The 23325-nt window shown below is 41.8% G+C and overlaps 2 protein-coding genes and 1 long non-coding RNA gene across 7 annotated transcripts in view; 1 reads left to right on the forward strand and 2 right to left on the reverse strand.

Annotated features, from left to right (window-relative positions):
• pals2b (protein associated with LIN7 2, MAGUK p55 family member b) overlaps window positions 1-18398 on the reverse strand; it is a 20219-nt gene extending 1821 nt beyond the window's left edge. Inside the window, exons 1-13 of one of the 5 annotated variants that reach the window (XM_032536343.1) lie at window positions 18256-18374; window positions 12779-12841; window positions 9769-10024; window positions 5254-5372; window positions 4515-4667; window positions 2944-3096; window positions 2605-2832; window positions 1668-1799; window positions 1475-1571; window positions 1101-1169; window positions 853-1014; window positions 555-757; window positions 204-332 (exon numbers count right to left, since the gene is read on the reverse strand). In XM_032536343.1, coding sequence (XP_032392234.1) covers window positions 204-332; window positions 555-757; window positions 853-1014; window positions 1101-1169; window positions 1475-1571; window positions 1668-1799; window positions 2605-2832; window positions 2944-3096; window positions 4515-4667; window positions 5254-5372; window positions 9769-9898 — 1575 coding nt within the window. In that variant the 5' untranslated portion in view covers window positions 9899-10024; window positions 12779-12841; window positions 18256-18374. Of the gene's footprint in view, window positions 1-203; window positions 333-554; window positions 758-852; window positions 1015-1100; window positions 1170-1474; window positions 1572-1667; window positions 1800-2604; window positions 2833-2943; window positions 3097-4514; window positions 4668-5230; window positions 5373-9768; window positions 10025-12778; window positions 12842-18255 lie in introns of all 5 variants that reach the window. The other 4 variants (XM_032536344.1, XM_032536346.1, XM_032536345.1 and 1 more) reach the window with 4 other exon arrangements.
• LOC116702190 (uncharacterized) lies at window positions 12976-15983 on the forward strand. The gene is made up of 2 exons (XR_004335094.1): window positions 12976-13543; window positions 14928-15983. It is a non-coding gene; the product is annotated as an uncharacterized LOC116702190 (long non-coding RNA).
• Window positions 18399-19627: 1229 nt separating the features above from the next.
• On the reverse strand, window positions 19628-22418 carry npy (neuropeptide Y). The gene is made up of 4 exons (XM_032536350.1): window positions 22289-22418; window positions 21778-21965; window positions 20061-20150; window positions 19628-19960 (listed from the first exon to the last, which is right to left on the reverse strand). The coding sequence occupies exons 2-4, from the start codon at window positions 21963-21965 to the stop codon at window positions 19939-19941; spliced, it is 300 nt and encodes a 99-aa protein (XP_032392241.1). The 5' UTR covers window positions 22289-22418; the 3' UTR covers window positions 19628-19938.
• Between the last annotated feature and the right edge of the window lie 907 nt (window positions 22419-23325).

The following is a 23325-nucleotide window of genomic DNA, read 5'->3' on the forward strand; positions in this document are numbered from 1 at the left end:
TTAAACTTCAAATGTACTGTACTTGGGAAGGAGTATGTCCGCTAACTTTAAAGTTCACTTAGAATGTGTCTCAGTTGCCACCCCATGTGGGTATGGACATAGATGTGTGAATGTACAATAAAGCATTTATAGCTCTTAATTTTCTTTTTTGGAATGTCTCAATATGGGTAATGTATGGATGATGTGCATGGGAGTTAACCTACCGTGAGTTGCTTAGTGGTGATTCCTGCGTCCACCACAGCTTTATGCATGGCCTTTAGGGTATCAAAATCTGGCGCTGCAATAAACACCACATAAGGCATGAACTCCGCTGTTTTCAGTACCTTCAGAGCCTGAGGAGAGACACAGTAGGTGACATTACAGCCATGGCCAACAAACTACGGAGAGTGAGGAGATTTGATTTTAAAATATGTTTTAACTTCCCAATTGACGTCTCATGCTTATCTTTTCAGGTCTTCTTTATATTCCAAAGACCCTCGCCTCTGTTTTCTTTAACCCTTTCTAAACCTTAATTTCCAAAATTAAAAAGCCGTTGAATTTCTAAACCTAATTACCTGGGGGTTGACATCCAGGATGCAGGTGCGTCCTGTGCCCACCACCTCGTGAATGGACTCGATCTTGGTGCCGTACAGGTTGCCGTCGTACTCGCCGTGCTCCAGGAACCGGCCGGCCTTCACTTCCCCCTCCATCTCTGTCCTTGTAGTGAAGTGATAGGAGTTGCCGTCCAGCTCATCATCACGGGGCCGCCGTGAAGTGTCTAAGAAAAACCTCGGTTAAATGCTTGATCATTTGTAAAAGTTAAGGTTTTTGTGTCAGACAGAATTAAGAAACACAGGCAAAAGCATGACCTACATGGTATAGTGGTGCCAAAACGCGTGGGTTGGAGGACCATCAGCCGGTTTTTCAGGCTGCGTCGGCCCACGCCCTGAGCACCAATCAGAACCAGCGTCTTTCTCTGGAAGGCTGGCACCTTTGCCACTTCCTCATAAATCTGCAGCTCATGTCTGTCAAACTCTGTTTAAACACATGCATAATTATTAGCCAATGAAAGAAAAAGATACTAAAGACAACACCACCCACAGCATGAAAAGTTTTCTGACCTGCATTCTTGGCTGTCAGGTACATCATCTTCTTCTTCTTTTTTCCAGCTATGGTTCCACAAAGGATCCCTACAAAACGAGACACATTAATGCGTTTGTACGTCAGTGCTATTACAGCATTTGACCAGATGGGGGCAGGCGTGGAGCATTTTCTTTGCTGTTAACATTGACTCCCCAGGCTGTCCGTTGTAAAAGAAATAGAGAGGTGTCAGAGGTTGGGCAGCAAACCAGTTGACAAACTTTAGATCAATCCATCTTTTCAATATCAGCATTACTAAAGAAACATTTATTGTCGTAGATGTTTTAGCTCTGTTCACAGTTTTTCTTCAAAGGTCAGGTATCAACACCACTGAGGCACGCGCACACTAACATACCTGTTCCATCAAAGTCTCGAGGGACAAAAGCTTTCCTCTTCTCTTCCAAGAACTGACTGGGTATCAGTCCCGTGGCCCCAGCAACCACATGGCATGCCTGGCACAGGTTACAGATCGGGTCCCAGTTAAGTCTTGATATGTTGTGATTTTAAATGACAGACACTCAAAAGGAAATAGATGGAGGAAAGCTCACCTGCCACCAGTTGGGATCCTCCCTGTTGACAATCTGAAGAAGGTCGCCCTTCTTGAAGGCCATCCCTGCCTCTCGGCAAGGGATCAGGTTGTCATTTGCTGGGTTGTAGTCAAAGTACGGCCGCACGTACACCTGTGACGAAGACATGCAAAGTTTTGAGTGTAGCGGGAATTAATACATTTTCATTGGCTCGCTTAGAATAAAAAGGGTTGTGGACTTATTCACACACCCATTATATCCGACACAGCTGTTCGTGCTGCGCCAACCGTGGAGGCTTTTGCCAGGAGGGGTAAGTGCTCTGGCTGATGTATTCGATTAAACAAGCAGCCAGAGGAAGCAATAAAACAAGCCAGTAAAATATACTGTGCAGCGCGCCCCGAGCCACAGAGCAGAATGGGATTTTGCATTATGTCTCATTCATTTTTACTGCTCTTTCAATTCAATTTAAGCCTTATGAGCATTTCCAAGTTTATGTCTTATTTGTTCAGGATAAACAATACCTTTATTTTTTTTACTCAAATCTGCAGTGCATGCATGCGCAAGGGAAAATATTGTAAATGACTTACAATGCTTTCTATGTGAGGGACTATGAGATTACAGGACGCAAGTGTGTGTGTGTGTGTGTGTGTGTGTGTGTGTGTGTGTGTGTGTGTGTGTGTGTGAGTGTTGTGTGGTTTGTGTGGTGTGTTGTGTGTGTGTGTGTGTGTGTGTGTGTGCAAGAGACAGAAACAGCTAGTGTGACCCAGATGGCATGTGGAGTGTTATTAATAGGGCTCCCAGGGTTCACATTCCTGTACAGAAGATTGAAGGAGTGCCGTAGGACAGATCACCAGCGCTATACTACTGGCCAACATCTGCCACTCATTACATAAGTGTAGGTGCTGCTTTTGTTTACATTATCATCTCATTTGAGATTTCTGCGTGTGTGTGCATTTACCTGCGGAGGTGCGGGAGCGTCTCGGTAGCTCGGGAGTATTTTCAATGTGATCCCTCCGCTGCAGTCTTTGAGCATCTCCTGCAGCTCGGTAGGGTTGTTGCCGACGTCCTTCCCGTTCACTTCCTTTATGATGTCACCCACATGGAGCAGACCCTGCCTGTCAATCATGCCGCCGTGAAGGATTCTAGCAATGACAAGGTCGTCTTTCTCCACACGAAATGTCACGCCCTGAGAGAAAAGGGTGATGTCAATCCTCTGATAACTGACTGCACACACACACGCGCGCACACACACACACTCATACACACACACACTCACACACACACTTTTTTCACTCACCAGCGGCTCTCCGGCCTTCTTTCGGATGCCAATCATGCGTACAGCATCCGCCTGCATCAGGGCGCTGTTTACTGCAGCATCATTGGTCGTCTCAGTCGGGGGCGGGATTTCGTAGCACTTAGAGGCCACCATGTCGTGTGCTTCCAAAAGAGACTGAAAGAAAGAGGACAAATTGAGAGAGAGAGAGTAAATAATCGTGAAAAAATGAAAGGCACATTTTTCCTCCAATGGAAAGTTAATTTGCAATAAAACGCACACTTGTTCAATTCAACACACTCAGTGTTTTTGCTGCTACAACATTACTTGGTCTGGTATTAAAAGTAGCCTCTGGTGGCTAATGTTAGCAAGCTATAGAAAGATGTTGCTGTATAAGTACCAATACTGAGTGAGTTTGTTGACCTTATGACTCTTTTCCATTTATGCTACTATTATGCTATGTTTTAGTATTATCCTGTAATTGTAACTTGTGGCCACAGTGGATAGCCTACTGTTAAGTGTAAGTTGTATAAGCTCGCAGTAAATGATCAACAAAAACTGCTACTTGATGTCAGAAAGCAAAAATGTGACTATAGCTGCATAATGTGGAATATATGGAGAGATGGTAGAATGGTATAGTAGGATTAAAGCAGTAACAGAGTCACATCAAGGGCAGACCGTAGAGCAGAAGCTTTTACCAACATGAGTAATTGTCTAATTTGCAATGCTGCAGCACCAAGCTGTTTAAGCACTAAACTAGGAGGTACTGAATGTTCCTTTATTTGAGGTAAAAATAAATACAAATAATCGTCTAGTGGCTCAAATCCCAAATATGGATTACCACCAAAATCTAATCAATTAATTTTTGGTTGGCTGACTATCCATCCATCAACTTTCATCCAAGCCCATTTTTTTTAGATGCTACCAGTGGTACTTTCAATATTTTTTGCAACAATTAGACAAATTGATTGGTGAAGAAAGCAAGGCTGTAAACTCACACGCAATAGTTGATGTAATATCTGTTACCCGTCCCTCCCTGTCTCTCTACTCTCAGTAGGTCATCAGGGTCTAATCCTTCAGCTTACAGCACAAAGGGCTCTGATTGGTGCAGAGACTTTGCTCAGAGGTCTAACTCCTATTGGTCGAGCCTGTGTAAAGTCCCTGGTAGGTCCAAGGATAAAGGTTCATGTTTATTGATGCAGGAGGACTGGATTCAAAACATCAGCTCTGTGCTACTGTAACTACAGTCAAAACATTACAACTCTAGGCTGAATGGGGAAAAAATGAAAAGTAATCTCTCCTTCACAGATACACACAGTGACATGTTACAGCATTCTGGCATTAATTTGGGCCAAAAAAATTCAATTTGAAAAGCCTTTGTGAGGTGGCTATAGGTCAAATTATTGCCAACAGTGAGCATTAAAATAAACACTTATTTAACTGGTGTTGAATGCAAAAGAAATTGGATAAAAAATCTGAATCAGGAAGGTCAGAAACCCTTCGGATTCTGACCTCTCTGATTCTGATAAAAAGTGGTTCAAATTAGTGTCAATTGACACCTATGAATTACAATACCATCCTCCCACCCGTCTCACCTGGAAGTGTGGCTCCTGGAGGATCCTGGACAATTCGGCCGCACTGTCGTCTTTCATCTTGAGATTGTTGATGTCTCCCAGAATCTCAGTCACCAGCTCCACATTGTTGTCCTGCACCGCCTCCAGCTTCACTTCCTCCAGCTGTTCGTGTGCCTGGGGGAGACAGAGAGGCTCATGGAAGGTCGATGCGGATAGTTGGTAGTTGACTCTGTGTGTTATGTTAGTATTTCTTTGAATGCGTGGATAAATGAATGAATCTGGATTTTGTAGCGTGGTAGTGACTGCGGACATTATACTGGACTCTACATACGGGTAAGAGCAGATTATTTTGCTCTACAAGCAAGCTGTCTGCTTTGTGTTACAGCAGGAACAACAGCTGTCCTCCAACTGAACTCACTGCTCACTGGGCTTGCTACGGCAGAGAAGATGTGTGTTAGACTAAACAGTTTGTGTGCAGACATCTTGCAATGCAAAAAAAGTGTAATCATGTGAAACAGCATCACACAGTATGTATGCATTTGTGCAATTTGTCTGTGTGCAGATGCAGTAAGCACTATGTTAATCAAAGCCTACTGTACTTTAGCACCTCAGTCACAGCAAGCAAAGCACTGCTGGGTGCAGAGTGAGGGCAAGGCGGGTGGGGGGGTGGGGGGGCAGAGTGCGGGGGCGGGGGGGCTCGGAGGTGGCTAGCGGTTAGTCTGCTCGCTGCTGCTCACCCCGAGCCATGTTTGTGTGCTACCTTAGCCAGGGAGCGTACAGTGGGACTTTCCATGATGCCGCGCAGGAAGAGCAGGTCGATGTCTTTGGCGCCCGTGGATGTGGGCGGCTCACCCAGATTATCTAACACCTGCTGCATGGCTGGATGGACGGGTCAAGAGATAAGAAAGATACAGACAAGGAAAAAGAGAGACAGACATAAGAAGTTAGCCAGGCATGAAAGTCATACAAAGCATAAACATACACACGAGAAGTTCAGATACTGCAGCAACTGAGAGATAGAGAAGTAAACACTGACTTATGAGTATAAGTACCAAATACTTTCAAGTTACTCATAATTGCAAATCTAGGCCAAATGCCTCAAATTAAGAGACATTCTGTATGTCACTTAAACATTATATATTGATGACGAGACCTTCATCAGCCATGTTTAGAGCCTATTCACACTTCTTGCCCCCAAAAATATTAAATAAAAGCTCCATCTGGAGGTACAGTATGAAAGGTCTGTTTAGAATGAGCATGACTGCATATGTTCCATTTGGAAAAAGTCCATCGAGCTCCATCCCGCCAAGTCCCCACATAGACCTATATAAAAATTTGTAAATGCTGAGGCACATAACCTCCAGGATTCAAATGTTCTCCAGTGTTTGAAAGAATTAACTCTGTTGAGTCTTGTATTCTGTGCACACAAATGGAGAAAGAGAGAGAGAGAGAGGTGTGGACTGTAGGTATCAGCCAGTAACGCACTAATGCTGGGGTCTCAAAGCCCACATAATCCAATTTAAGACTCATTTAAGACCATAAAGCCATGGGAATGTCCGCGCGTATGTGTTAGTGTGTCTCTCTGTGTCATCATACCCTTATGTGGGTAGTAAATATGTCCATTCAGCACATGTATTCAGTCACTCAATGATTATGAGCCTAATGAGTATCATCTTTAACCTTGACTCATGTTCTATGTCATAAAGTTAACTCACACTATAATACTTCCTATTGTTTTTTTAGAAGAATATGACACATAATACATTGTTGCCTTGAACAAGCACAAATTCTATATTGTGTTGTATGGTGTTTGATACGTGTACTTTTAACATGCCAATCAACTCCCCCTTTCAAAAAAAGCATATGTGATGAATTCTCATGATATCTGCAGTTATGTTATGCAGTTTTGCATCATATGCAAAAACATACATTTCATGTGTTTTTTGTAAGGATACAAAAAAAATCATATGATCATTAGAATTATGTAATATTTCATGTGTAACAGCATTTCACGTGATACTTTCACATATACTGTAGGTATATGTGGTCTTTTGAAATATACAAGCCATGCTGTGTATAAAGATATAATTTTAACATTTGCTTCTTTTGTCGGTTGGGTAGTAACTTTTATCCAAAATAAAAGCATTCCAATTTTAGATAGCGTCGTTTTAAAATCTTTTTTTAGGTTGGAGAGCACAAGAAATGTCACATCAATTAAACTACAACAACTACAACATTCATTCATCATACTGTACATACAAAAGTTGCCTGGTTGTATGATTAAGAAGAAGGAGAGGGAGATGGGCAAAAATGTGTAACAATGACCCAGAGACCTCACTGTGGCTTGACAACCACAGAACACCGACTGACTACATAAACAGAAGGCTCCATACAAAAATAAATGTATGAACAGAATATTCAGTTCCTGTGGGGACCCCACAACATGTTTCACAAGCTAGCATAAACTCAAGGTCTCAGAGCAGAGCTGTAATTGTAGTAAACCTATCCACACACACGTGTGCAACATAAACATAACATGTGCAAACACATAAACAAGCATTAAACCACCACCTTGATTGCACTTCACTCGTCCACTTAAGCTAACAGTAAATCATGGTACAACCTCCTGAAATTTTGAGAATAATGTGTTTTCCAATTTTCCAAAGACTTATCCAACACTTGCATACTTGGACACATCTGAATCCAAAACCTTAAAAATACACTAACATAAACACACATACACACACACACACACACACACACACACACACACACACACACACACACACACACACACACACAGCTAGATCCCAATTTTTGTTGACCTTTACCCACTTGGTCAGAATTGCATCCTCGACCACAGGAACGTTTGCTCATCCCAGCCCGTCCATAGCCCCCCTGCCACGTGTGCTTGTTGCGTGCACATTACTCATCCTAACAAGCAACCCTGAGGTGCTTTTCTTTCCAATGAGAGATTGGAGATTAAATAAAGCCTCCAACCTAAAGTCTCTATCATCCTTTAAAATATGCCATGGAGATACAAAGCCCTATGAGCCTCTTGCTAAGCATGGCCTGAAGAAGCTAAAAGATGACAAGACTGGACAGTTAGAGTGGAGTGTTTTATCCCCAGCTGGTCCATTCACCTAGATACATAATGAATCATCCTGCTTACCTGCTCTCAATTCCTCTCTCTGTGGCCTCTCTCATTATTATGCCACCTTTACGTACAGTACAACTACCAGCACTGTGTGTTGAATGCCAAACCAGAACCTCTCTGCTTAAGAATTCCTTAATCTGTATTTCAAGGATTGCGAGACAACATTGGGATCAGAGGAGTACCTTGACTAGCACACAAGTAACTTCATCCAGTGTGTTTTTTACAGTAATGCAACCACCTCCAGGGAAAATAGGCACCTCTCACAGAAAGCAGGGATTCCAACCAGGGGTAATTGTAGCCTACCCCAGGCTCTACTGCAGTTGCTAGGTGATCTGTTGAAAGATTGTAGACTAGCTAAACTAAAGTGAAAAGTACAAATTAGAAGATTTCTTTAATACATTGAGTCTGCTGTAACATCTAAAAACTGCAATTTGCAATTAAGAGTGCATGAAAACTAGCTAAGGAGGGAGCTGAGGTCTAGTGGTTAGCTAAAAGTAATGCATACACTGTTGAAATGTAAGTTTAAACTTTAAGATAATAGATAAGCTAAAGCTTGAAATAGTTAAAAGAACATCAAAAGTAGGCTGATATACACATGGTTGAAATAGACAGCTAAATTAATAATAAGCAGGTAAAACAGCTAAAGGCAATATATAGATACATAGTGAAATGGTTGAAAAAGCTGAAAGTCATGGATAAATAGTTGAAATGTCCAGCTCTTGCCAAATACAAACATGAACAAACCAACCATAAAATTCAGTTAAATTATGTGACAATATAATTGTTTTATATAATTGTAACCTGGTTAAAAATGCTAGACATTGTTATATAAAATGTATTTTATTAAGGGGTCAAAATTATAGTGTAATAAATAAGTTTAAGAGACATCAATATATATATATTTTATGTTTTTTATTTTGTCTTATTTTGAAGAGTTCATGGTTGTAAGAGGAAGTGGTATTTGTGAATAAGAGAAATACTGGTCATGTATTGGTTAAGGTGGGTGGGATCACAGGTAAACAGGAAGAAACAAATGTGAGAAGTTGGACGTGTGTTAAGAGTGATGGCTTGACTCGGAATACGGGGGGATGTCAAAGTTTGCACAAAACGTATGTAGGCCTAGTTGTTGTCTTAGACTATCTGTTCGACAGTCTTCCCACTATATATCTTCTGCGAGCAGCTAGAGATATTTCTACTCAAAGTTGAGCGGACAGTTGTTCAGGTGTGTTGCTAGCTCATTAGCTATACTGAGAATATGTTGTTAGCATTCATTTGCAAAGTAAATGGACTTTTAGCCACCATAGCTAACAGCGACGGGGTTGGTTATTTTAATATATGCCGGCTTGTGTTTGCTAGACGTGTGAGCCCACTGACTTAGTGTGAACTTAAGGTAACTTGATTTAAGGTGTGTGTGTGTGTGTGTGTGTGTGTGTGTGTAATACAGGGAAAGAGAAAAAAAGTTTTGAAGAGTCTAATTTTAATTCATTTAATATGTTTTGCAATTTTTCCCTGTCCATAAAACTGATGTTTAACTTCCTTTATTAGAGATTTTTAAGATAAGTTGCTAAAGCTTAGTAGCCTATGCGTTAAATAAGTGATACATTTATCTCATTGCCATATGCTGTTTCCTTAAAAGCTATTACAGTGGATTCATTAAAGTGGGTTAAGTAAACTAAGCACAATAATAGTTCCTGTTAATTAAAGAAATAGTAGCCTACAAGAGAAATAGTACATTACTTTAGGTATTCTTTATTGTAAATCACGTTAACTGATTTAACAAACTCAGGGCTATCAATCTAGTTTAAAATCAATTTCAATGACAGCGTTGGAAGATAATGACTGAGTACTAAAGTTAATCTGACAGGGCTGTGGGGATACATCAGACAATAATGGTTGGGAACCAATTCTCTGAAGGATCATCAGATCATTTAAAGGTAACTGAAAAAATTGACAACTACTTGTTGGAGTTCCCTGACAAACGACACTGCCGTCTGATTGTTAATTTTTCATTAGACCCTTCTATCAATCCCTCTATCTCAAGTCTTAAAACAAAGTCAAAAACAACAGTATCTCTCTCCTCCCAGGTGACACCCCACCTCTTCCTTCTCCTTTTCTCACCTCCAGACGTATCTGCTTCCTGGGTGGACTGCACTGCCGGGGGCCCCTCCACGCCAGGCTGTCCCGGGGGCATCACCTCTTCCTCCTCCCGTACCCCATTGGGACAGGCATCCTCCATAGCTGTGACCATCGCCAAGCCCTCCTTCTTCCTCTCTGCTGCCCCAAGTATGCTAAGGCTAACCACTAGTAAACCACCAGTAGTTCTGCAACTATGTCTTCTGTCCTCCAATCGTCTTGTCTGGTAACTGCTGACCCGCTAAACTCCCAAAAACACAGAGTACAAAGAGAGAGAGGAGGGGATTGAGGACAAAGAATGAGAGGAGCAAAGAGACACAAAGAGAGTGACAATATAGTGGGATTGAGATTAGGGAATATCAAGAGACGAGGTGGGAAAGACGAGTGGAAAAGAAAAGGAAGGATAAGGGGGGAAATTTAAGCAGGGAAGAGGCTAATGTGAAGATAAATTCAGAAAGACAGGCATGGAAATAGACAGAGAGAGGTAGAAAGCTGGATCGCACACACAGATGTGGACAAGCGTTCAATGCTTGTTAGTCCCCTCCCTCGACTCTGGCTTTAATACCTTCGCTTCATACCCATCACCCCCCTCAGTTGATGCACACACCACACACACACACACACACACCACACACACACCACACACACACACACACACACACACACACACACACACACACACACACACACACACACACACACACACACACACACACACACAACACCACACACACACACACACCAGTTGAATGTGTCATTATGTAAGTAATCTTAAATATGTGGTACTGAAGGGGACCCGACCCTACATTCCATTTTTTTTCCTACTTTCTCTCATTCACATTGTTCAGGGTTTGGACACCCCACTGCAGGAAACTCTCAGCATGTACAAATTGTGCTCGTATGTATTCCCTCAGAGGTCATCGACCTCCTTAAAGCAGCATGTGTCAGCCTAATGGGAGTTTTTTTCCCCTCTAATTTTACTTTTGGTCTCTCTTCCTCCTTAAATGAATGTGCCCATACCACCTTCCTTCTCGCTAAATCAGACTGGCAGTGCTGACTGGATTATGCACATTTTAGAGCTGCAATTAAAGCTCCTTCATACCTGAGCCTAAATACTTTTTGGGGGAAGCTAATTTCTAAGTAGGAACCTTGTTTCAAAAACCCTAAAAAAAGCTTTAGCTTAGGGTAGTCTTGGAAATAAATGGCAATGGCAGTCTACAGTCATGCTGGCAGCTCTGTGGGGCGATAGTTAAGCATCTTAGTTTAGGATGTTAGCATGCTAACATTACTCACTTTAGAGCTGAAGCTGATGGGAGTGTCACTAGTTTTGCAAGTATATGATCATAAACCAAAATGTTTTTAAAAATGTTTCCATTTTAACCTGATATGTTATGTATTACAGTTAATATGGTGAATGTATCAAATTTGGTGCAAATCCATTCAGTAGATGTTGTGATGTTTCACTGGTTAAGTGAGACCTTTTGACCTCCTGTCAGGGGATCACCAAATTCTTTAGGATTCCTCCTCTGGGGAATTTCAAGGCAATCCATTCTATTCTTGTTGATATATTTTGGTCTTGACCAAAGTGATGGGCCGACTGATTGAAGGGCCGACATTGCAATCCTTGTATGTTCTATCTACTATATAACGTAACACATCCCAACTGCCAAAGCTCAGCAGAAATGTTTTTGTTTGTCCTTCTTGCATTGGAAATATTAACGCTGTCAAGATACGAAGGAAAAGCAAAACAGGCAGCTAATACACCCTGTGTTTAGAGTCATCCAAAACAGGCCCCTCCCACAGCCACACAGCTGTGCAAAGAGCAAATCTGTAGGCTTTAATCTGCCCCGCCTCTCCCTCCACCCCATCCTCAACATGACCAGTCAGCCCCTCCCCCAACCACGGACATGGGATTTTAATCTGGCCATGAAAGCACAGGATTACAGAATCTCTCTCTCCTTCTCTCACCATATGCAGTGTTCAAACATCTCTACACAGCTAACATGATACACTGCCTGGTTTGCTGATGTAAGGTGGCTTGCTGAAATGGCCTTTAGTAACCACAGCCTCCTGCAAATATAAAAGAAGACTTTCCCTTTGGACCTGCAAAATGTGTTGCCGTTAACAGTTTGTTTATCACACATATAACTTTCCTTTTTAAATGTCAACCTAATTATTCCTCTTTAGAAAATAAGAAGACGAGAGCCAAGTCCCCAGAGATTTTGGCTGAGGTAGAACAGCTGTGCACTTAGCTTTGTTTTCTCCAAAACAAAGTATCATGAAAATTTAACAAAGACTTGAACTGATCACCACGCTTAAAAGGCTATAATAAGCGAAATAAGATTGTGCTATGTTTCTTTTAAATAATTGGTGTATTACTTAGCAATGAGCCAATTAGTAGTCGATTTATAGTATGTAACTAAGTAAGTACGTAAGTAAAGTTTTACTTCTATAGTACCTTTCAAAACCTAAGTTAGAAAGTGCTTTACAAAAGAAGAAAAGGGTAAAAGAACCAAAGACGAGTACAACACAAACATTACAATAGCACCAACATTACAACAGAACAATTAGAGGCATCACTACTCAAAATAGTACAAGCACAAAAAGGCCAATACTGTAACAATTGTGCTTTCTGCCAGCCATACTTCTGTAAGATTCATAGGCAGTAAATGCATTTATACAGTTTTTTTTTTTGTTTTTTTTTAAACTGGGACTTTAATTTCACAGTTAGACATTAGTACAGCCCTTTAAGTACAGAGAAAGTATTATCAACCGTGTAATCCACATGGACATTTAAATACACACAGAAAAACCTGCTGCTCCCTTGTTTCTTTACAAGTTGTTATTTAAGAGCAGTGATCAGCACATCTTTACTTCAAAGACTGGCAGTCCTCCCACTGAACTGACAAAATCATGTTAGCCTGCAGAAAGCATGTGCCTTAACGTCTCCAGTGTGTTGTTACTGAGGAAGAGGCAGGGAAGAAGTTGTGTTTACCTGTGCCAGTCGGTGTAGCACAACCTCGGTCCTACTGGCTGCTCATCAGTCAACTGGGAAGACCTAAAGAGAGAGGCAGACAGATGTGTGAAAGTTAATCAGACTCAGCCTTAAGGGACACAAATATTCAGTCCTTTCTTTCATTCCTGCACACCATTTTTCATCATTTCTCACACACACACACACACACACACACACACACACACACACACACTTGCTTAAGCATTCAGATTCATACTTGTGCTCATAACACACACTCAATGACTCTGTCTTTTCCCAGTGGATTATCTGTTTCATCTATCTATCTCCTCCCTGTCTCCTTCAAAATAGGAGTCTCATTTGCAGACTGAGGCTGTTGTTAGAGCGATGCACAGAGTCACCTAGGACGATTCATTGTCTTCAACTATCCAAGGATGCCTGCATCATCAGCTGGCACAGTGCTGCCAACGTAGTAAAAGGGAAGTAACGCAATATGCATTCATTCACAGAGATACTCTTGCAAACACATGCATACACACCTTGTATATGATGTAGAACCAAGCCTGAATTTCGGAGGGTTCATTTTATTAGCTGATACTTGTTAATCAAAGATATATCTATCTATCATTGTAGGTGGTTATGTAATATTGGTATACCTTCTCAGACAAACTTAGGAGGACATCTCACCGTCCACTTAACCTTTGACATTCCTCTTTGGTCTCGGTCATAGCAACCCAGTCTCTACTGGAAACAATCACTGTTTCCATGGGCCAAAAGATTTACAAGGTGATTACACACAGGGGATGCCTCCTCAACACTGCTTTGCTATTATTCCTTGTTGCTGTTCTGGGGTCTCTTCACCCATCATGCTGTGGCTAATTGGTCCTTTTATTGTATGAGAGAAAGAGAGAGGAAGAGAGAGAGAGTGAGAGGTTGATTCATTACGCAACACAGATTAAGATCAGGCTTGGAATGCTTATTGGAAGTGAAAGATATCCCTTGGAAGAATGTTAATGGAGGCAAAGCCACCAGGTGCAATTTCTCGCCAAATCGTCCGCACCACAGGGCAGGAGCCGGACCAGGTCTGAAAGGGGAGGGAGGAGCGAAGAAGATAAGGTGAATAAACGCAAGTAGGAACCGATGTGGAGGGGTCACAACTTGATTTTAGAGGAATGTATAAAAAAAGGACAGAGGGAGTTGGGAAAATTTCAGAGGAGTCAGAGAAGAGATTTAGAGCAAGAAAATAAATAAGGATGAGATAAATGGAACACTGGGATTCATGAAAGACAGGAGAATCCCTAAAGATTAGATAGAGTTGTGGGAAAAGTATCTCAAGTCTTGGGAGGATGAGAGGGAACAGATGAGTAAAAGAAAAGGGTGAGAGTGGCCATCGAATATGAACACCTCTGTAATCTGCTTCGCTGAATCTAGAAACTGCCATGAAACTGTAGTTCCTCTTGCACCACATGAAAATCGTTTTGTATCCGAGTGCCAACGCTTTCTGAGAATTTGCTTTTCATAGAATAGACATGGAGTGTTTGTGTTTGCACTTGTTTACATTGTAAATGGGTTACAACACGCAATTGAATTTTTCCCCAGCCAGGTCGACCTTTACATTGATTTAAACTCTGCGCACGCACTGGACTCAGGATGATGTACTTTAATCACCACAACTGTACGCTTCTCTTTACTCCTTTTGGGACAGAGGGAAAATCACAGGAAGTGGTCATTTGCAATCCCAGCTGCCATTGGTCGATACATAGGAATGGACAAGCCAAGAAAAGCTTCTGGTTGCCCCCTAGTTTCCAAGCATTCCAATGATGGACAGCTCATGGAAGCAGGATTATGGGAGGATCAGAGGGTTTGTTTATGTACAAAACATCCTTGCTGTCGCACACATGTAAACCTGTGTGTGTTTGCATACTGTATGCATGCTATTAAAAGCACAGACAAAAATCAGTAGGCTGTGTGGTTTAAATTCATACAGTTCTAGTCACGCTAGCAGGAAATCACGCTTTACCTCCAACTCTGTGTCTCAATGGGCATATTTTGTGGATTTATAGTCTTGAATGGAGTACGAAAAGACACAGTCAGGCCAATATGGCATTCATCCTGGAGAATTTCTTCAATCTGTGCCTATATATTCTCTCCTCCTCTATGTGCACCACAGAGCCAGGGGCACAAGGCTCTCAGAGCAGCCGTCCCTCTCAGTTCCTCTCAGTGACTTGAGAATCACAAAAGAGGCCAGTGAGCTCTGTCCAGCTGACTCCAGGGTAAACTTCCCTGAGCGCTGATCTGCAGCGCGCCTTCACTGTATGACACCAGTACGCTAGTGAGTGCTAGATTGCCTGTGTGCATTTGTGGACCTATATGTGTGTAATTACTGGCTATTCATATATACCCTCCCCATAACTGACCCTGTCCTGTCTTGCCTCACACCCATCACCCTTTGCCTCCAGACAAACCCTATGTAGGTCAATCCATGTGTTAACACAGCCGCCCAACACAAGGATTACACTGCTACCCCCAAGATGGCCATTTTAGCAGATTAATATCTGTAGAATAATTATCATAACTGTGTTTTCTATCCGGTTATTATCACCTTATTAATGCAGGTGTTGATGGTGCGGTCTCCAGAAGGTTCTTTAAATGCGCTAAGTTTCTCCACATCTACCACAAATGATGAGAATGCGGGTTAATACACCTTTCTGCTGATTCATGCTTGCCTCTAGTCTTCATCTGCCACTGCAATTTCAATTACCACAAAAGACATAAAGACATCTTTACACAAAGACGTAAATTGTTTCATCATTTTCACTTTCCCCGCATCGCCAAAAATGACCTCATTCTCCTTCTCTATGATGTTCCAGCTGGTGGGGTGTCTGTGCTTTGCCACGCAGCTTTGGATGATATAATTACATGGCCGTCCGCGGCTCGTCAAAACCCTTCAGCACCGACCGTGCAGTGATCTGAGCACCTTCTGACATAATCTAACAGCCACACGGCCGTGCCTGCTTCATCTCAGTCGCTCTCCTTTCACAGCCTTCTGTTACTGATCATTAGTATTAAGGATAATATAGGAAGGCAATGGAAGAGGGGGAGTGATGCAACAGCACTTAACATGACTGCAAAGTTTAAAAATGAGAAAATTGATTTTGTGTGACGTTGAAAGTCTGAGAAAAGGGAAGAAGGGATAAGGAAAATAAATTAGTCTCAATTGAGTTTATCTAGCATGGTTGCCTTTTTCCCAGCTCACCTTGGCCTATTTTTTAATTTTGGCAAAAATTGCTAACACATGCATCTCCTTCATAGAGCAATACTGTGATATTGTACTAGCTGATGCTGCTCCAGTTCAAATGAATGGGACTTTGAGCTTGTTGGCGTACATGATGACCTTAAATAATCTCATCAGAGGATGACCTTTTAGCAGAAAATATGATGGATATCTCACATATATAATTATTTTGTTATATTTATCGGTCTGTTGTCTTTGTGGTTTTATCAGTGTTGCATCATAGATTCCACATTTCTGTCTTCATTGAGGTGATTAAAGATAAAAGGATATGTTTCTGTACAAAATCAAACTAGCTCATGCTACATTGATAATGCTATTGTTTAGCTGCAGTGGTTTGCCCCTTTAAAGCCTTAGTGATGGACAAAATCTGGTGAATCAGCAGTATAGGCTGCAGCAAAAAACTGCCAAAAAACATTTGCTGCAAGGCAAATGTTTTTTGATACCAAGATACCAGTCCTTTCTGTACAGGTTATTAATTTAGTTTTCTGACAGAGATGCAGTAAGCTCTTGATAACTATGATAGGGTCAGACGTGTTAACTGTAGGGAGGTGCAGTCTGCTGAAGGCCAGAGAGGGTTGATTGTAGGTGTGTGAATAACAAACCTCTGATACATGTGTTGTTCATAGCTGGGAATTGTGAGTCACTAAGCGTGCGTGCGTGTCCCTTTCTCTCTCTCAAATCCTACCCCTCCATCCTTTTTATGTACCATCTCTCCCATAGCAGTGTATTAATAATGTAAAAAGCAGAAGCTTCTGAGCTTTGTATTTTGAATGACTAACTGACAAGAAAACGCTCATACAGTAGGTTATGTTCCTGGAAGCATGTGTTTGACTTGAAATTCATGTTTTCCTACGCCCTACTGACAGGAAGGAATATACATGGGCTGAGAAATCTAACTTCGTACCTTTAGTCCATTTACTTCAGCAGCACAATAAAGCAATCCTGCATCCTGACTTATAAGTCTTGATGGATATCCCTGCCCAGGGACCGCAGCTTTACTAATGCACTAAACTGTCTCGGTCTCCTTCTCTTCCTCCTTTTCCTTCCTCCTATTACATTCAACAGATCTGATTTGGACATCCTACAAGATTGAGAGCAAGAGAGAAAAAAAAAACCTCTAGTTTACATGCAACAAGATCCATGCTGCCCCCTCACTTAGTGGTCTGGTGGCCTGTATAGCACCTCCCAGGAAAGATCCCCAATGATGTTGCGTATGTGCATGGGCTTCCCCCATCACGTGCGCAAAGCTAAACAGCGTATAAACCTTGCCAAATGACCCGGTGCTCTTCTGCGCAAGGAAGTCCCAAGATTCATTGTAGTCTGTTGTGACATGTAAGTGGTTTCATCTTTTAAGTACTCACTCAAAATGGATTTGACATCGTTGTTAGTTCATCATTACTATTGCGTGGTGCACTCATACATCTCAGTGGAGGACAAATAAACAGAAATCAATAGGTTCGTCTGGCTGCGTCTCCAGTCGACCAGCCTGTGCCAAACCATCGGTCCCCCTCTCCGTTTTCATTCAACATCAGCTCAAAACCAACAAAGCTTGCTTAAGATTGGTCGTTAAAGTTTTTTCTTGAAAACAAAATGAGAGAAAATGTTCTACCTAGTGATCTCCCTGTGTCTTTCCTTAAGCCCACCGCCCTGTGCTGTGTTGGAGTCTATCATTTTTGGACGGTGGCGCATTCCAACCTCATCCTGTCAGCACTACAACCTGCATCTCTTTCCTCATATCTTCTAAGTCATGGATCGACGCCACGAATGTGACGCACGGCCACATCCGTGCGCCCGATTCCGTGCGCTTGAACCGTGCGCCAGATCCGTGCCAAAGCCCTGCGCTGTTTTGGCTGAGCAGACAACATGTAGCCTACATTCACACCGATCTCGCCACACGTGCGGCCATTTTTTGTTACCCATCCGAGCCGTTGTGGCGTGCGCACACATACGACTATAACCCATCCGCTAGAAAAGGGAAAAGGACCCGTCCCACTCCACAATAGACGTCCAACGCAAACTAATATGTGTCAGAATAAAAACCTGTTCTCGCAGCAGAGCGGGCTCTATTGGGGGCAAACATCCCCTCCTGTCACACTTTACTGCATCTCAAATACGGCAAAGTGTCTTTGTCTCTCGTTTGAAAGCCAAAGGGTAAATTAATTCAAAATCTTCACATCACATATGATCCCGGGCCGTGCCTTACCTGTTAATCGTTTGTGTGAGTTCGCGGTAGTCCACCGACCGTCCCGGTTGGACATTCAGGCCCCCCTCAGCTGTCTGTCCCGGTCCCGCATCAGACTACCCGAGAACACGACGCCAATCAAACAGACACGCCCCGCCTCCTCTGGGTGCGCCATACAACATTGACCAATGGCAGCTGAGGGACAACCCTCGCTGAGTGAATACATTGTTGCATGTAGTATTTTCTTTCTACCACAATGTCAGACACTCGCCCATTCACATAAATACATGTGAACATCATTTCACATGCACCATGTAGGCTATGCATATGGAAAAGCACAGAAAAACACACGCCTATGGGGCAATGTGCTTTCATAGTCTGTGAAGCTATAATTAAATAGGCTATTATACAAGGCCACATTTACTAAGAAAGCTTTGAAGTACAAAGTGTTCATTAGATAATCCTGAAAATCCTGTTGCCTAATGTTAATAGCCTATCCATCCCAATGTTTTAAACACAAGACTATAATTCACACGCTGAAACAGCAAGCCAAAGTGACGGTTAGCAGCAGTTTTGACGGTCTCGTGACGCAATTAGTGGAATTATTTCACAATGTTACCAGACTCCATGTAGTGTCTGCATTCATTCTTCATCTTTTTTATCTCCAGAGAATCCAAGCCTTTAGCTGGGAGAGGCCACAAAGCGGTGCATATGTCAAGTCTTCAATTCATGGTTGGTTGTGGAGTGTTGTCAGTGTTAGCCTACTATTTGATAAATTATTTGACACTCAATTGAAAATGTTGAACCACCACATAAAGTCAGGAGTTCACCGGGTTGGGTTGTATCTCATTTCCACTGCAGACTGTGTGTCTGCACTGCCTCCTAACTGCTTGATTTGTGCTCTATGGGCTGACTTAATGTCAGGTTGCGGTAGGCTAACCACTCGTGTAATTGCAATAATGCTCGTGGAAATGCCATTTCTCCCTTCATTTAGTTTCAGAGTAGGTACTTATCCTTATGGCCACAAGAGAGCGCCAGCAGCCACCCAATTGGCAGCTTCAAATTGACTGATGTCTTCTGACCATATAAGCCCTTACTGGACCATTCATGCTCGTTGGACCAGTTTTAATGCACCTTTGCCCCATTATCCAGTGTCATTGAGTGACAGTAGCTGCCTGCTATTGTTATTGATTTCAGCTGGGAGGCACAGCAAGTCCAAACTTGATTTCATCATGCGGAATGGCATCAAGTTAATAGTGTCTGAGATGTGTCAGGTGAGCAGTTGTAAAAACATTTAGTGAATTAGCGCCCTGCTTGCAGTTGGTTTAAATCAAATCTTTCAGATCTGATTAAAAATTAATACATTTCAAACAGATGCACATAAATACATTTCTTCAAACAATTAATCTTTAATAGCACAATTATACAGTACCATCAACATGCCCTCCACCACTTTTATGTTTCACAGATGATAACTCTGAATAAACTATTTACAATTTTATGGCACATGCTCTAAGCAGTTGTGACTATAGCTGACGGAGAAGGAGGAGGGGTTGAATATACGTGGCGGCTCATAAAGGTAAAAGGGACAGAAGCAGGGTGGTCATTTGGTGGTGTAGAAGGGTATGTAGTGACAGATGTGTAGAGGCCTGAATGTCAGTGGGGGAGGGGCAGCAGTGATGTGAGCCAACACTGATGACAGCATCACCACAATGATGGGTCATATCTGGTGAGAGAGAAGCACAGGACAAGGTCAGCTTCCTGTGAGAGTTGCAACCAAGCTCTTATATTCACACGCGCACACACACACACACACACACACACACCTAGACTGTGGGAGCGTGTCTGTGCTTTCCTTCAACAGCAGCTCTGAGACCAGTGTGTCCAGAAGCTCAGGACTGGACCTCTTTCCATACCTGAGATACAGCAAAAGACAGACAGGCAGTCAGACAGGCAATCAGACAGATGGAAATTGAAATAGCTTGGACCTTTTGGCTGTCAAAGGAAAAAAATATTACAGAGAGAGACCTTGGGTGAATTGAGCACAGGGAAATAAAATACATGACCTATTACTCTGCATGTCTTTTGGTCATAAGTCCAATTATAAGCTTAGTGAAGTCTGAACACTGCCAGACCGAGACCCTGCAGAGACAGACAGGAGTTGCATCGCAGGTGGTCATATTTCCTTTTCCCTCCCTTAGATGATAAGCTGTGCCGGCGTGCTTGTTCCCCTGGGTGGCTAATCGCCTGCAGCCGGCATGCAAGCCCCTTACATTCAGAGGAAAACTGTGGGTGATTGGACACACCATGCCGGCCGTGGCAGTCGTTTCTCCTCAGGTGTTATTATTTTATTTTGCAGATGGTAATTGGGTAGCGGGTGTTCCCTGTACTGTAACATGATGTGAAAGGCTGCAGACAGACTGGCAGCTCCAACAGGCACAACTTTAGGTGGACTTTATTTGATTGGAACTTTATTGTCAGATTTTTTTTCTCTGCTGCACTGTTGGATTATCTATTATATACATGTTGATATATTCTGTTATGTATTACTTACTATTACTATATTACACTTCATATATTATACTATACTACACCGATACTGGTTTTTATACTGTTATATTTGATACCCTTTTCTATTCCATAATGTTTTATCGCTGTGCTACCTATTGGTATATTAAAGTACTACTTTTCACACTATACTATTTACATATATTATATCCCATCGTAATTTATTATTTTATATGATATTATGCTAATATTTTATGAAGTTTGAATGATATTCTATATTACATTTGTATTACATCTCTATATTAATAGAGACAAACACTAAATGTCATTTTTTAATCATATCGTCAGTCTGGTACACTGGTAATAGACTCAATGACTCTGCTGCTATTTATCACCACTGTCACTTTACCTTGCAATGTTTGTCTTCATATGTTCTTGTATAGTTTTTTTTCTATTTTTTGTTTTATTCCTAATTTAGTTTAGTTTTTTTTAATATACTTTATTTATTATTTTACTTTCTCAATTATCTGTACTATTGCTGTCTTTGTGCTACTGTAACAACTGAAGTTGACCTCAAGGTTATGTTAGCATATGCATGTTAACATAACAGAAAATGCAAAAAGTTGAGGAAACATTACATATATTATTTTGTTTGTGGAGCCTTACAGACACAATGATAAGCAACCATCAAAATGAAAATCCAGCATTCCTACTACTCAGCAGAACTGGGATTTGGTAGTATTTAAGGCTATGGGAGAAAATGGCACAAGTGTAAAAATATACTAAAGCATCACTGAACTTTCAATGTTTTATCTGAAAACACTCATTTCATTATACTCAGTGGTTCCAATTGTACACAAATGGACAGAATACTATAAACTAGAACAAGGTAGCAGCCAGTGGACAAATATTACCAATCCAGTCATTTGAGAACAATATTGTAAGTATTCCCTGTAAGCAGTTTAAACCAGTAATCAAATGAACTCCAGCTCTGTTAATACGCGTTCTGTAAAGAGGTGTAATCAGTCCGCCTACCTCTGTCTTGTGATGAGGTTGATGTAGTGTCTCAGGGCTGAGTAGTACTTGGCCAGGTCCTCCGCCGGGGCGTCATCCCCGGGGTTCTCCGGTTTCACCGGGTATCCCTCCGTCAGGGCGCCCAGGCAGAGTAGCGCCCACACCAGAAACCCCAGAGTCCCCAGCCAGCTCATTAAGTTAGGATGCATCTGACCGGGCAAAAACACACGAACTGTGTTAGTCAACGCCAGATCACTGGACACGTCCACTGAGCTTCAAATGTCCGTTTTTAATGAGTTGTTACAATGTATTGACCTAAGGGTTATCACGGAAGCCATTGCTTAAGGAATATATTTAGGCTATAGTTGGAGCAAAAAACACCTCCAAACATTATTACAAGTAATATATTATTGGATAATATAACCAAGAACTTTGCAGCTGCATAGCCTGCGGACAATCATCCGCATACTTGTAATAAGTTTCATAACAATGTTAGTCACGGTTTTTGTAAATCAAATATTAAGGTACTTACATTTCCCAGAGGATAAGAGGGAGATGTGCGGCTGTCCTGAGGCGTATCTTCTGCTCTACTGGGCGCTTGGTGCGCGCGGGGTTTTATATGTGTGCGCCAGACACGCACCAGAAAAACGCGTCACAGCTGCGCTCCGTTTAGCGCGAGCCTTTCTTCGTGTGAACGTCACTGGTGATGCTATCATTAACGTGCTTTAAAAAAACAACAACTTCAAATTCGTTTAAACATGATGTAAAATAACATTGCAAACTAAAAATATAGTGAGTTAATAAGTATTTTCCCCAAATAAGTCAAGAGGGATTAGGATACTAACCAAATAAGACTCCTGTTCCTATAGAAACGTTACATGGGTATTGCAGTAACAATAAGGGTATAGCAAGTCTGATAAGTTCACTAAAAAGTCACTGGGAAGCATCTGATTGGCAATATTCCCTTTGAAAATATTACTAAACTAAGTCACTGTGTTGTTAATGTAACAAACATATTTTATGTCTCAAATGCAGGTGTGTGTACATAAGCAGACACACACATTTGGCCCATTTACACCCTCTTAATAACTGTGGCATTCAAAGACACTGTCGAACAGATTGAGACATACATGTAACGTGTGATGTTTTGGTGTTTGTGAGGCTTCTCTATAAAGAAGGTGATGAATTGTTTTACAATCAAGTAGTGATTCTTCTAGAAAATGGGATCAATAATCCCATCTGAAGTCACAAAAGATTGGCAGTAATGTGACACTGTGGGCGCACTTCAAATTAATCCTCCCAACCAAAAGAAGCCCCGATGAGGACACCTCGGGTGATCTGGAATAAAAAGATTTCAAACAGACTCACATGCACATGAGCCCTTTTTTGACACGCTGTTCGACTGAATCATTCCAATTTCGTTTTGCAGTTCATTCCATCAGGAAAGAGAGACTGGGACATCAACGTGAACAAAAAGCCTAAATATGAATATCAAGACACGTCAGTCAAAGAAGAGCCCAATCTCTAAGAAACCTACTTAATAAGAAAACCCAAATAGCACTTCAAATG

Source organism: Etheostoma spectabile, chromosome 14, assembly GCF_008692095.1.
Source record: "Etheostoma spectabile isolate EspeVRDwgs_2016 chromosome 14, UIUC_Espe_1.0, whole genome shotgun sequence".
In the NCBI taxonomy this organism is placed as follows: Eukaryota; Metazoa; Chordata; class Actinopteri; order Perciformes; family Percidae; genus Etheostoma; species Etheostoma spectabile.

Excerpts from the sequence above, each read along its gene's own strand:
- npy (XM_032536350.1), bottom strand. The coding sequence starts at position 21,965 with ATGCATCCTAACTTAATGAGCTGGCTGGGGACTCTGGGGTTTCTGGTG. Across the intron at positions 20,151-21,777 it reads AACCTCATCACAAGACAGAG|GTATGGAAAGAGGTCCAGTC; the intron begins GTAGGCGGACTG and ends GCTGTATCTCAG. Across the intron at positions 19,961-20,060 it reads GACACGCTCCCACAGTCTAG|ATATGACCCATCATTGTGGT; the intron begins GTGTGTGTGTGT and ends CTCTCTCACCAG.